Source organism: Sceloporus occidentalis, unplaced genomic scaffold (genome assembly GCF_023333645.1).
Source record: "Sceloporus occidentalis isolate IW3139 unplaced genomic scaffold, rSceOcc1.0.p SCAF_1, whole genome shotgun sequence".
NCBI classification, from domain to species: Eukaryota; Metazoa; Chordata; class Lepidosauria; order Squamata; family Phrynosomatidae; genus Sceloporus; species Sceloporus occidentalis.
The window spans coordinates 128,870,712-128,883,614 of NW_028316981.1; the positions used below are offsets into that span (position 1 = coordinate 128,870,712).

The 12,903-nt window shown below is 41.0% G+C and overlaps 1 protein-coding gene across 1 annotated transcript in view; it reads right to left on the reverse strand.

Moving 5' to 3' along the window:
* MGAT5B (alpha-1,6-mannosylglycoprotein 6-beta-N-acetylglucosaminyltransferase B) overlaps nt 1-12,903 on the reverse strand; it is a 301,222-nt gene that overhangs the window by 37,145 nt on the left and 251,174 nt on the right. The window contains exons 11-13 of the mRNA XM_089534995.1: nt 10,874-11,004; nt 9,135-9,140; nt 4,542-4,697 (exon numbers count right to left, since the gene is read on the reverse strand). Of these exons, the coding sequence (XP_089391121.1) occupies nt 4,542-4,697; nt 9,135-9,140; nt 10,874-11,004 (293 nt within the window). The remainder of the gene's footprint in view (nt 1-4,541; nt 4,698-9,134; nt 9,141-10,873; nt 11,005-12,903) is intronic.

Here is a 12,903-nt window from a genome sequence, read left to right on the forward strand (position 1 = left end):
ATTCCCTGGCTGCTCCTCCTGAGCCCACTGGCCATTCCTTTCTCTGTCTTGAGGCCCTCTGCTCCCCAAATTATTTTGGTTCCCTATGTTTGATTAAAGACTTCATTCAATTCCTGGTGTTCAAGATTCAACGGCCAATGCAAACAACTTCTGTATGGAAGTGGCCTCTATCATCCCTGGGACCTTGCAGCTGAGGAAGAAGAAGGGCAGCCAGGCACACTTCCTTCAGGCCTGGGCCTCAGCAGATGGTATAGTTCCTTACTTCAAATTCCAGCTGCCACTGCTGAGGTTGGGGACAGGGGGAGAATATGCTCAACTTAATTCCCCCTCCCAAGCCATTTTCTTTTTCTTGTGTGTCCTGTTTTATTTAGAGTGTAAGCCCAAATGCAAGGAACTGCCAAATTAACCATTTGTTACCTGCTCTGGGAGTCCTTTTGGCTGAAGGGCTGGGTATAAATACTGTACTTTAAATCTATAATGGTAAATAAATATGGAAAAGGAAAAGGATGCCATTTGATGCCTCAGAAAACAGGATGCCTTGGATCTTCGCTTTTGGATTCATCCACCAGGCATGATCATGTGTAGACTTTAACCCCTTTCAAATATGGTTGACAGTTGTCCATGAGGGTGGATCGGATTGTTAATAAATGATGAACAGGACACTTCTGCACTCAGTTGGGTTTCCCATTATTTCAGCTTTAGTATCAAACAAGCAATTTCACAGTTGTAAGCAACAGAGCTTCCCTCTCACCTTTTCTTGAGAAAAAGAGAAGCTTTTGATCAGGGAGTATAAACCAGGATCCATCAATCCACCAACAAGCACACCCAATGGTCAAAAGCAAGAATGGGTCAACAGAAGTGGGCAGTGGCCAATTTTCACCCTCATGTGCAAGTCACAATGCCCGATTTTCAACAAAATCACAGAATCCTACTCTCAGTTTTCACTTCTGGGTTTTGGAAGCAGTTTTGACAGTTTGTGGGGAGACTAGAAGTGTTTAGATGGAAATTGCCATTTCTGGGTTTGGGACCATTTTTGAGAGCTTATGGGGAGATTGTGGGTATTTCGATTGGAACTGCCATTTCTAGTGACTTTTTAGGGCAGCAGCATATTTCAGTGCTCCCCAAGTGATGTGATGTCCAATCCAGTCACAATGTTGGCCATTTCCTTCCTTTTCTTCTTTTGATCTGTTTTAGGGAGGTGGGAGGGTTCAGACTAGCAAACTATTGCCTTTTGAGGCTGCTTTGGGAGGTCTGGGGCTGTTTGAGAGGGGGGAAATCATTCCAAAGTAAGTCCTGAATTCTTTTTTAAAAAATGAGAGGGAAGGCTTTGAGGTGCTTTGGGGGGGGGGTGAGGAGGAGGAGGAGGAGGAGGAAGAAAGGGGTCAGGATCAAGAAGAGTTAGAGACTGTAAGAAAGGATTGAGGGGCTGTATGCAGCCCACAGGCCATTTTCCCCACCTTGGGCAAGACGGCTCCAAATAGGATATCAGCATGAGATGCCTGGTTTTACAACCTTTTATATCTAGAAGGGAAAACCCCAAGCCAGCCCCCTTGAGTTCTGTGAGGATTACCCCCAGATGCATGGTTGCACGATTGCTGCCAGGATTAACAGAAAACACAAGACATAACAGAGAATTGAAGGCAGCTTACAAAAACAACAAGAGAGAATTCTAGCTGAAAAGCAGAAAGGTACTGAAATGTGGAAGGAATTATTGTGTGGTCAGGAAGCTAATCTGCCTGTTCCAGGCATCTTACAAAATATGGTGTTTAAATAACAAAGAAGAAACACGATAGCAATTTAAAGCAGTGGCAGAAAGTAGGAGATGCACATTATCAAAGCATAATATATATTCTCAAAGAATTAAGAAAGGCCTGGAAGCAGGGAGTTAGAATGTTTTGCTTGGGACCAGAAAGTGTTACAGAAATAGGCAACAAATGGTGCTGCCACTAAAAAGCCTTCCTCACATTTTTCTATTGTGTTACTTCTGATGGCTGGAACAGCAAAATAAAAGTTTCAGCTGATGATACCATTCTGACTATTGATGGTCTGGGCCCTTTAACTTATCACAGGAGAAAGAGAAGGAGAGTTGATTAAAATGGACTTGGGAAGTGAAGGCAATGGCAGCTTAAGGCTTCTGTAACAGTGAGAAAATAAGAGCCCTTTCACCCCACACTCTTATAGCATTAAAGTGTTACTTTAACCACCATGGCAACATCGTGTAGAATCTAGGGCTTGGTATTTGAGGGAGTGGCATTTAGAAACCTCAGCCAGGGACCTTCTCTGGTGTCTCGCAAACTACACATCCCAGGATTCCACAAGATGCAGCCATGGCAGCTAAAGTGGAACCATAGTGTTATAACTATGCAGGGTGAAAGAGTTATCCTAAATCTGTTTCAGGTTTTAGTGAACTTTAAAGCAGCTGTCTAAAAAAAGCCAGACTGGATTCAAGGCCCCTCTGACATGGAAGCCATCATTGCCCCAGTGAGGGTCAAGATCTGTTAACTCTGCACTCCTATTTTGGAAGATGATGGTGATGGTGGTGATTCTCAAGCAGCTAAAGCAATGAGCAAATCATTGCCAATAATGCATACACCAGAGACTTTTATATAGGTATAGACAGAAAACAGAGAATAAACCTAATAAATTCTCTGTTGCAATTATATGCTCCAGTGACTTCCTTTGAACCACTAGCAAGATAGCTGAATGGTTGCAGCAGGAACCTCTGACTCTATAATTATGGGGAAGATCTATCTGTAAGATCTTCAGCTATCTCTTCCCATAATGAGATTACATTTTTCCCAAGCCATTTCTGTTCAGTTCTGCTCTGTTCTACTCTTCTAATTCAATTGTGCCATTTTGATACAAGCAGTGACTTCATCAGCCTCGCATGACCAGTTCTGGAAGTGGATTGTTACCATGCTTAGGAAGCTATCGGATCAGAGGAGTAGAGAATGTCAATGAAAGGGGTGATGAACTTTCTTCTGTGGAGGCACACATTTCCTTGAGGGTAGGGCTGATCTTAGTATTAGATTTGGGGTCTCATAGAAGGTCAGTGAACTATTTACTGTTTTCACTATTTACTGTTTTTACTATATTTTTACTGCCAGGAATGAAGATGTGCTTGTGTGATATTCTGCCTCATGTACTAGAATTACTTGGTTGGGTTTCAGTACTGGGCACCCTGACTAGAGATGGTGGGGCATTATTTGATATCCTGCCTCAGACAGCAAAATGTCCCAGACAGGCCTTGCTCAAATTTAATCTCTATTTCTCCCCACATCAGTCACTCAATTCTCCATTTGCCTGTATTGCTATCTATACCTCTGTCAGTCAGGGCACGTCTACGCTGCAAAAATAAAGTAGTTTGATGCTGCTTTGCCATGGCTCAGTGCTACAGAATTCTGAGATTTGTAGTTTTGTGAGATATTTAGCCTTCCCAATTAGAGAGTTCTGGTGTGCTACCAAACTAAAAATCCCAGAATTCTATAGCACTGAGCCATGGAATTTAACTCAAGTCTCAAACTGCTTTATATCTGCAGTGTGCCTCTCCCACCTACGTTAATCTCTTCTTTCTCTCTGCCCAACAAGTGGCAAGAGGACTGACAGATTATTGGCCACTATGATGATGAAGAAAAGCAATACTCTGGATGGAAGCTTTGTGACTAATATTGCTTTTGAACATCTGTAGGCTCCATAGGTTTTTGACTATCAAGACTGCCCATCTGCTTGTCCAAGCCTTGGTTATTTCTCACATGAACTACTATAATAGCCTGAACTACTGTAATAGGGAGCTTGCCTTCCTCCTCTCTTATTCCTCTGGTTTTTATCCTGAACAGTGTAGGAGCTGATCAGGGCAGCTGAGGATAGAGTGACGTGGAGGTCTCTCATACATAGGATCACCATGGGTCAAGGTTGACTCTAAGAGAATTAACAACAACAAAAATGTGAAATATCTATGTGTAATTAGCTAGTGCAGTCTTTCTGAGGCCAGTGACTTCCCAGAGTACTGGACTTCAACTCCCACAATCCCCAGCAACACCAGGTTGGGTGGGAGAGGATGAGCTGTCCCACTTGCCTCTTTCCCCTGTGGCAGCTGGTGGCTTACATTTTGATGGAGATGTGAATCCCCTTTGGGTTTTAGTCTTCAAAGGGCCTACCTATTTGGGAGACAGACATCAACACCTTGGATAGCTTCTTTAAGGCTTGGTCAAAAATCCAGAGTACTTTCACTGCTCCATGACAGGAAGGTCACTACCCATTAAGTATTTCCCAGTAGTTTTGTTGCAGAGCTCATTAGCACCATAATGCAAATCCACAACCACACACACACACACACACACACACACACACACACGTCCATGTTTGTAGCCAGGATGGCAGCAAAAGTTAAAATTTCTTTGTATGAAATATTTTGACAGGAGCTCTTACTGCTAAAGAGACTTTTCCTTCATGTGTTTTTTTTTTTTTGGGGGGGGGGGGGTGGTGGTGGTGGTGGTGGTTTTGTTTTGTTTTTTGGAAGAAGTTATAGGTAAGGGAAGTACCTTGGCTTTCCTTAGTAGTTGCTGGAACTCATGCTGTGGCAGAAGGCCATGATTCTTGACAAAAGCTGGGACCTCAGGGGGACGCTGGGTTTCATAGTAAACAGTGCCGTGGATCTCCATGTACTTGTTAAGAATGGCCAAAAACTTCTCTTTGCCCTGGGGAAAGAAAGAAATGGAAATAATCTCACTGGAGTCAGATAAGACCCAAAAGTTTCAGTCCATCACAATTCACAGATCTTGTTAAGGAACAAAGAATACAGTAAAGAGAAGTATGTCCTATACAGAAATTATGGGATAATGTCTGGAGAATGAGTCATAGTCTGAGAAGTTCCTGCCACAAAATCTTCACCACCACCACCACCCTGGCATGATCTCATTGGAAGGCTCCTCCTCACCACAATAGGACAATACTGTCCTATCTTACAGGGATGTTGCAAGGATTACAGAGGCCCTATTCACACTACAAAAATAATCCGGGATGAAACTTATTTGAATCCTTGTTGTTCACACACATCCCACATGCACTTTGTGGGGAGGTTGGCAAAAAACCCACTTAACCCAGGGTTTTCGATACTGTCCCTCCCCCAAGTTGTCCTGAAAGATCTATATTGATCTGCATCTTCGTCACTGTGAATAATCTTCTGAATCAATTTGGTTCTCGCTGAACTGTTCAAGGGAATGAAGGCAGCTCCATTTTCTCCTGAAATTATGGAATGTATGAATAACACAGGGATTACAATGACTCATAGAGATTCATGAACCCAAAACAAAATGGGAACAACAAACCCAGTATGCATCAGTGCACCAATCCACATCTCCTCAGGACAAAAAAATGAGTGTGAATGCCCCCAGAGATAATCTGTGTCAGGGCTAGTGAAGGCATTGCTTCCAGATGTTGTTGGATGGCATCTCCCATAATCTCTGCAACTGATGGCAGTTGCACTCCAACAGAATCTGGAGGGCTGTCCTTGCCCCAAACCTCAGGTGCTTTGATTCCTTAGGGAGAAAAGTAACAGTGAGGACTCATTACACAACTGAAGGGGATGGCCTTTTGAGCCACAATACCTAGGAAAACCAGAAATGGAGGAAGAGTCCATTATTTCTCTCTTGTCTGATTGCCACTTTGCAGGAAAATAGATAAGGTCTTAAAGAGTTTGAAAACAGGTATTCGTTTGCAGCTTCCGAGCACTTTTCCTTTTGAAAATGGGACTCACATTAGGTTGATTAACTCTGGAGCTCATTTGATGTTACCTTTTAAGAATTCTACATAGCCACTAAGAACTTCATTATCGCTCCATCAAGTGAATAGCCTTGCAAATCAATACATGTCATGCAATGTTTCGAAGCGTGGATCTCTCTCTTCCCTGCTAGCATAAATTCTACCCAAAAGAAGCAACTTCCCTTTTTCAATTCAGCTGTGGTCAGCACTGCCCTTTGCAGAATAGGCTTCTTTTCATTCTCCCTCACAGCTCCCTCCCCCAGTTTCTTTACTTTCCTCAGCATTAAGAGACTAAGACCAGCCATATTAAATTGTGATGGGGGAGGGAAATGGGGGATATATAAGTGGCAATTAATCCAGCAATAAAATGAAGCTCTTCCCAACCACTAAACCTTAAGCACATTCTCCTGACAATTTCACATAAACTCAAGAGGAAGGGAAGGCTTGATACAGCTTATTAAAGTTGTGTGGCCATTCCAGTTCAATCCTGAACACAAACAGATTTCCGCTGACTTAAACTGATCCATATTTGATCTGAACTGAAGACAATACAGAACAAGTACAGAAAAAGCCAAACATCATGCTCCAGTTTTCTGTTTGCTCCAGATATCTGTTATGTTTTAACTTAATTTTAGGTCTGTACTCTTCAGAATGCTACTTCAATTACAATCATTACAAATAAAGTTACCCCTTGGTATCTGCTGAGGTTTGGTTCCAGGACCTCCTGTGGATACCAAAATCCATGGATGCTCAAGTCCCATTATATACAATGGCATAGAAAATGGTGTTACTTGTATAAAATTACAAAATCAAGATTTGCTTTTTTATTTTCAAGCTGTGGATGGGTGAATTTGTGGATATAGAATTCATGGATATGGAGGGTTGGCTATATTTTGTTTCTGCTGCCCTTTCAACGCACTATTTCATCTCTAAAATTTAGAGACAATCTTAGGGGCTCCAGTATAAGTCCCTTAATATTAGGGGGATGATGTCTCCAGAAAAGCAGCATAAAAAGTCTAGACTGAGCATACACCTCTTCGATATGCTTTTTTACAAGTTCAGATGAAATTGTTTTTAAAATTTTACAGTAAAAGTTAAAAACTATGAAAATCATCTAACTAGAAAAAAGTAAAATATGATACAAAATATACAAAAGTTTTTTTTTTTTAAAAAAATTGAAAACATACACCCTGCATAAAAGCCTTCCTGACACAATCATATATTAAAAGCCTGCTTAAAAATGCCTTTGCCTGCCAGCAAAAGGAAAGCAGGGAGCGGGCCAGCTTAGCTTCCCCTGGAAGGGAAATCTCGAAAGTAGGAGCAACCACTGAGAGATCTCTTTCTTGTGTCCTCCCCAAGTGAGGCTGTGATGGTGGTGGGACCTGGGAGAAAGCCTTCACCTGATGATCTTAGGGTTCTGGCTGGTTCATATGATGAAATTTGCTCTTTCAAACAGGCTGGACCTAAGCCGTATAGGGCTTTATAGGTCATGACCAGCACTCTGAATTGTGCCCATAAACAAACTGGTAGACAGTAAATATGTTTCAACAAGGGAGTTAAGCTGATAGCCAGTGAATGCAAGGGAGGCTTAAGTCTCCTGGTGCAAGCACAGAGGCACTGTGGCAAGTTGTCCCAATCAATGGCATGCATGGCATAGCCCAACACGGCCTGGAAATACGACTGGAATGCATTAGGTCTAGTCATACATGCACAGAGGTCCTTAAGGCATCATAAGGTGACATAAGTTGATGACTGAACTTCATGTGTGGCACAGCTGTGCTTGGATGTGTGGCTCTGTCTACATGGGTCCACATAAAACTAATGGAAACAAATAAACAAATGGATAGAAAGCTGCACAAACTCAACAAGACAAAACAAAATCGTGGACCACCACTCCAAAAAAGTTGCAAAAGTCTTTACAGCATGCAACAACACATTGCCTTGTTCCAACACATTTTGAGTGTGTCAACTGATAACACCTTGACAGGTTTTCCTGCCCACCCCTCTATTTCCCTGCACTAGAGAGGAGATTATACAGCATGAATGGAGTCAGTAAGAGTTTGCCTACATGTGCCCTTTGAGCTGTCAGGAAGTGGCTTGCATTGCAATTAGTCACTGAGAATTGTATAAGGAGGAAAGCTATAGTTTTTAAAAAGTAGTTAGATTAAAAGCTCATGGAAGGAATAATTGTCAGGAAAAATTGTATTGATATTTTGTCAGAGAAATTAAAATGGAGCATATATTGAAGGGATATTGGTTAGATTCTGAGAATAGATAAGAATCTCACACATGGCATTTATTTGAATATGGGAGGTGTGTGGAGGTGACAACACATATACACACCTGCACACACATGCAGTACCTCATAGCTCCCCCTGCCTCTTCTTTATCTTTAATGGAGTTATCCAAAGTGCTGAACTCTATGCCCTGAATAGGTTCACACATGGACAGTTTCTTGAAATTTTGGAATAACAAGAGTGGACATGGAAGCAAACAGCCACCACTGTATACACACCCACACATATGAATTACTTGATACTGGTCTTTCTTTCACTGGAATATATTGGAAGTTCTGTTTTTGCTGCATTCACATTCTGACACTGGAGCAAATATGTTTGGGAAGAATCCAACTATGTCATTCATTATTCAGCAAGAATAATTTCTTGTGTAATGCTTGCACCTAACAGAAGTGAGTAGAGTCCATCACTGGCCTTTTGATGTTGGCTATTTGCAGTCTGCTGAATGGGAATCTGAACTATGAGCATGCCCATTATGCACACTGCTTTTTAAGATGCCAGGCCAAATGTATCTGCACAAATGGCACCTCTGCATCTGATTATAGTTTGTGCCATGCATTTGAAAATAACTTGCCTCACTTTCTGTTGACAAGTGCTACAATAATTGAAGACATTATCACACTGCTCTTTTCCCACCTTTCTTCCTGACCTAGACATGGGCTGAAACTTTTTAACCATGGATTTTACCGCATGCCACACTTCAAAAAGTGCGAGAGAAGTCCAGATTGGGTATGGGATGCCATGATAGGGTGCAGGATGCCTCTGATCTGGGCATGGAGGTGTGCAATAAAATCCATGCATAAAAGGTTTCAGCCCACACCTAGGTCAGGAGAGAAGGACAAAAAAGGGCAGTGTGATAATCTTCTGAAGCAAATGAATTTGTTCTAATAACAAGCCACTAGAAAAAAGTTGCTACACAAGATTTTACCCACAGTTCTCCCACCATAGTAATTCAAATAATATTCCATTTTGTCAAATGAAATGGATACTCAGAGCTAAGGAAATACATAAAAATACATGCTTATAATATAGTAGATTATACATGCATAGTTTACAATGATTTGCCATTTACAGTACCTGCAACTGGAAATCCCACACATGGTGCACAGAGAAGCAAGAAGAGACGAGAATTAATTCTTCTGTATCAATGACAACAAATGAAAAGGCTTTCAGGAAGCTCTAAGATGATGTGATACAAGTTATCATGAGCAGCATTAAGCAAATCAGAACACATTTGCTGGATCAGGCCAAGAGTTCATCAAGTGCTACATCCTGCATCCAACCAACCTCTGGTAAGCCTATGGGCAAGCCCGTAGGCAGCATCCCTGCCATGCTATTCCTGCCAATGCCCTCCACAGAACCTGGGATCCATGGTACTTCTGTTTAACTGTTATGACCAATAAATAGTGACAGACTCATCAGCTGTGACAGAGCTAGTGACAGACCTATCTTCCACAAATCTGATCAGTCTTCCATGACTATTGCTGCTAAATAACTTGTTCCACTTTGATTCACACACAAAGTTGTCCCTGCTGAATGCCTCATCCATCTGCCAGGAATCAGAACACTGGTAGCTACTTCCATGCATAGACCAAGGCTGCATCTGCACTGCAGATATAATGCAGTTTGACACAACTTCAACTACCATTGAACACTACTGAATCCTGGTATTTGTAGTTTGTTGTGGCACCTGAGTTCTCTGACAGAGAAGATGAAATAGCTCACAAAACTACAGATCCCACAATTCCATAACATTGAGCCATGGCAGTTAAAGCAGTGCCAAAGTGTATTATTTCTGCAGTGCATATTAGCCCCAGAATACACTGTATACCAAAGTCATCACCTGGAACAGATTCCACACATGTTCCATATTGCTTTATAAATAACTGGGAAGACTATGACTAGCATCCTGTTACTTATGTAAATCCCTTTTTAGACAGAGTGCTGAGATCTATTTTCTTGCCTTTGCTCTATATTTAAAAACTTCCCACCATTTGGCAGCTGTCAAGCTCTGGATAGGGCTCTGGGGAGGGGAGCAGGGAAACAATTCAGACTATGAAGATCTGGCTACTCTGGGATTTCAGGGGAAGGAAAAGGTAGATGCATTCCATTTGCAAGTGCAACTTCATCCCTACTCCTCCAACAGAGTTGAGATTATCTGCTTCTCTATGGGCTGAATCACCTTCATCCTTCTTTCTTTTCCCCACATATAAGCAACAAGAGCAGGTTCCCCCTCAGGGCTTCACAGTCATTGGATAATGGGAGGACACAGAAGGGCATGTGTGGAGATATGCACAGATGTAGGATCTCAGCCAATGAGAGTGGATATCATGACAAGAAGGGGTTTAAAGTCTTCTTAGCAGTTTTCCCACCACATTTTAGTATTCTAAATCAAAATAAAATAATCTATGAGATTATTATGTGCAGTATGACTGTTTAAAGAGCCAATTTGATGTAGTGGTTTGGGTGCTGGACTACGCCTTTGCAGACCAGCTGCTCAGCCATGGAAACCTATTTGGTGACCTTGAGCAAGTCACACTCTCTCAGCCTCAGAGGGAGGCAAAAGCAGACCCGGTTTGAACAAATCTTGCCAAGAAAACCCCATGGTAGGTTTGTTTTAGCATTGTACTAAATTGGAAATGACATGAAGGTGCACACAACAACAACTACAACAACAACAACTGCTTAAGTGCTTAATTTTCCTCACCAGTTCTCCACTTTCTACTGAGAAAGATGAGAAATGGCTGGGGAAAATCATCTTCCTCATCTTCCAATTTTTAAATGGCAAGAGGCTTGTGTGAGTGTTAGTTACTTACCTTCCAAATGCTGGCCTCTTTCCCATATACCACTGCCATGTTGTTGGCCTTATTGGATTTAATCAATTGCTTTTCTGTCTCATTGAGCTCCTCAGACACAAACCCCATGAAGGAATTGTCAGGCGTATGAGCTGTGAAAAAATATATATAATGTGTTTGACTGCTGTTAATGTCTTAATAGGATCCTTAAAAGGTTTCACTGTCATTCTTAATAGCACAAAAAACCTTTCTCAATGGAAGGGCCCTTTCTGAGTACCATGGAGACAATCCTCACTGAGAATCTCTTACAGCTTCCTCAGAATAGATTACTGTATTTTCTTTCTGCATTGTTTTTTTTTAAAGAGTTAAAAATCTTTCCACATATACCACCACAATTTGAGTACAAACTCTAATAATTCACAAGAGATCTGGTGCAATAATTTTCAAGCCAGTTACATTAATTTTAGAAGCACATCCACTGAGATTTTTCACACTCTTCAATACACAGTATTTTCCATCTAATAATTGCATAACCTAGAAATACTTGAGTTATTTCCTTTTCACCATACAAGGTCTAGCAGAACAGATCAAGCAGGGGTAGAAATTAAAATAAAATAAAAACATACATGCCTTAGAAAATATTTTCAAAAAATTAAACTTTTTTTTTACTTTAGTGCAATTTTTTTAATAGCCTCACTATAATCCTCAAACTTCCAGAAAAGGGGAAGAGTCCTCCAACAGCTTCAGATATCCAAGAAATTGAATGACTTTAGGATTGACTAGCTTAGAATTCAACAAATTGCGTGGCGTGCTACCTACAAAGCCATCAACACACATTTCCATAGGTGTTACACACATATACTGTACATTCTCTCCCAGAAGCAGTTGGACAAATCTAGCTTTTTAAGGAATGGTTGCTGTTTGATAAATGTAAATGACATTCTAAGTTAATTCTCAGGAAACATCCAGGGGAGCCCTGTTGGCCATATAGCAAATCCAATAACATCAAAAATTCACCAAACAGTGATATCTTTATTGGACCAATCAAAATGCATGATATACATGTTGTAAGCTTTCAAACCTCCACTGGCTTCTTCATCAGGCAAGGTGTTACAAACCATACAGGAAAATGTTAGTGAAGGAAAGCTAAATATAAAATGCAGGTGTTTAGCACCAATGTATCTATGAAATGTCAAGATAGGAATGTAGCTCTGCAAACAGGACAAGGAAATAGGTGTAAGAACTGTGTTATTTGGTAAGAACTGGTTTAAAAGGTTACTAAAGCTATGCCACATCAGCACTAGCAGTGTTACCAGTGCTGATATGTGATATTATCATGCTTCAGAATGTAGGGCTAATTAAACCTGTGTGATGAATTCATGCACGTATACAACTAATCAGTGCCTGACTTACCATGTTAAACAATAACCCATCATGTTAAAGGTCAATTGTGTGATACCGAAGAATCTCCTGCTAGTTAGACATAAAAGTTAGATCTTATTATTCCCCTCAGGAAACTACAAAGTTAACGATTACTGAGTACACAAACTCAAAGGTCAGGCACAGATGGTTAACCAGTCATGCTATGATTAATCAATTATCCTACATTTGTTACTTGTTTGTCTCTGTCTATAAAAAGTTTGGAACTGTGCCAATAGGCGCGGCAGTTTCTTTGAGCACTACCAAGGTGCTGACTGTCCACCTCAGCTGAATAAATTTGTGTTTTGCTTTGGACTAGATTTGATCTCTCCTGACTCCTTTGTGAAGGGCTGCGACCTCCATGAACCCCAGTTTCTAACATTAGTAATAAGCCCGTATTTTGCTGTTTGTTTCGGTTTTGAATTGAACCAAAAGCAGCAAAATGCAGGCTTATGACTAATATGTTCAATTTTATTTCTCCTATATGGTTTTTAACACCTTGCCTGATGAAGAAGCCAGTGGAGCTTTGAAAGCTTGCAACAGTGGTTGTCTCAATAAAGGTATCACTGTTTGGTGGATTTTTGATGTTATAAGTTAATTTTGTAACCCACTTTCTATATGTGTTGTACCTT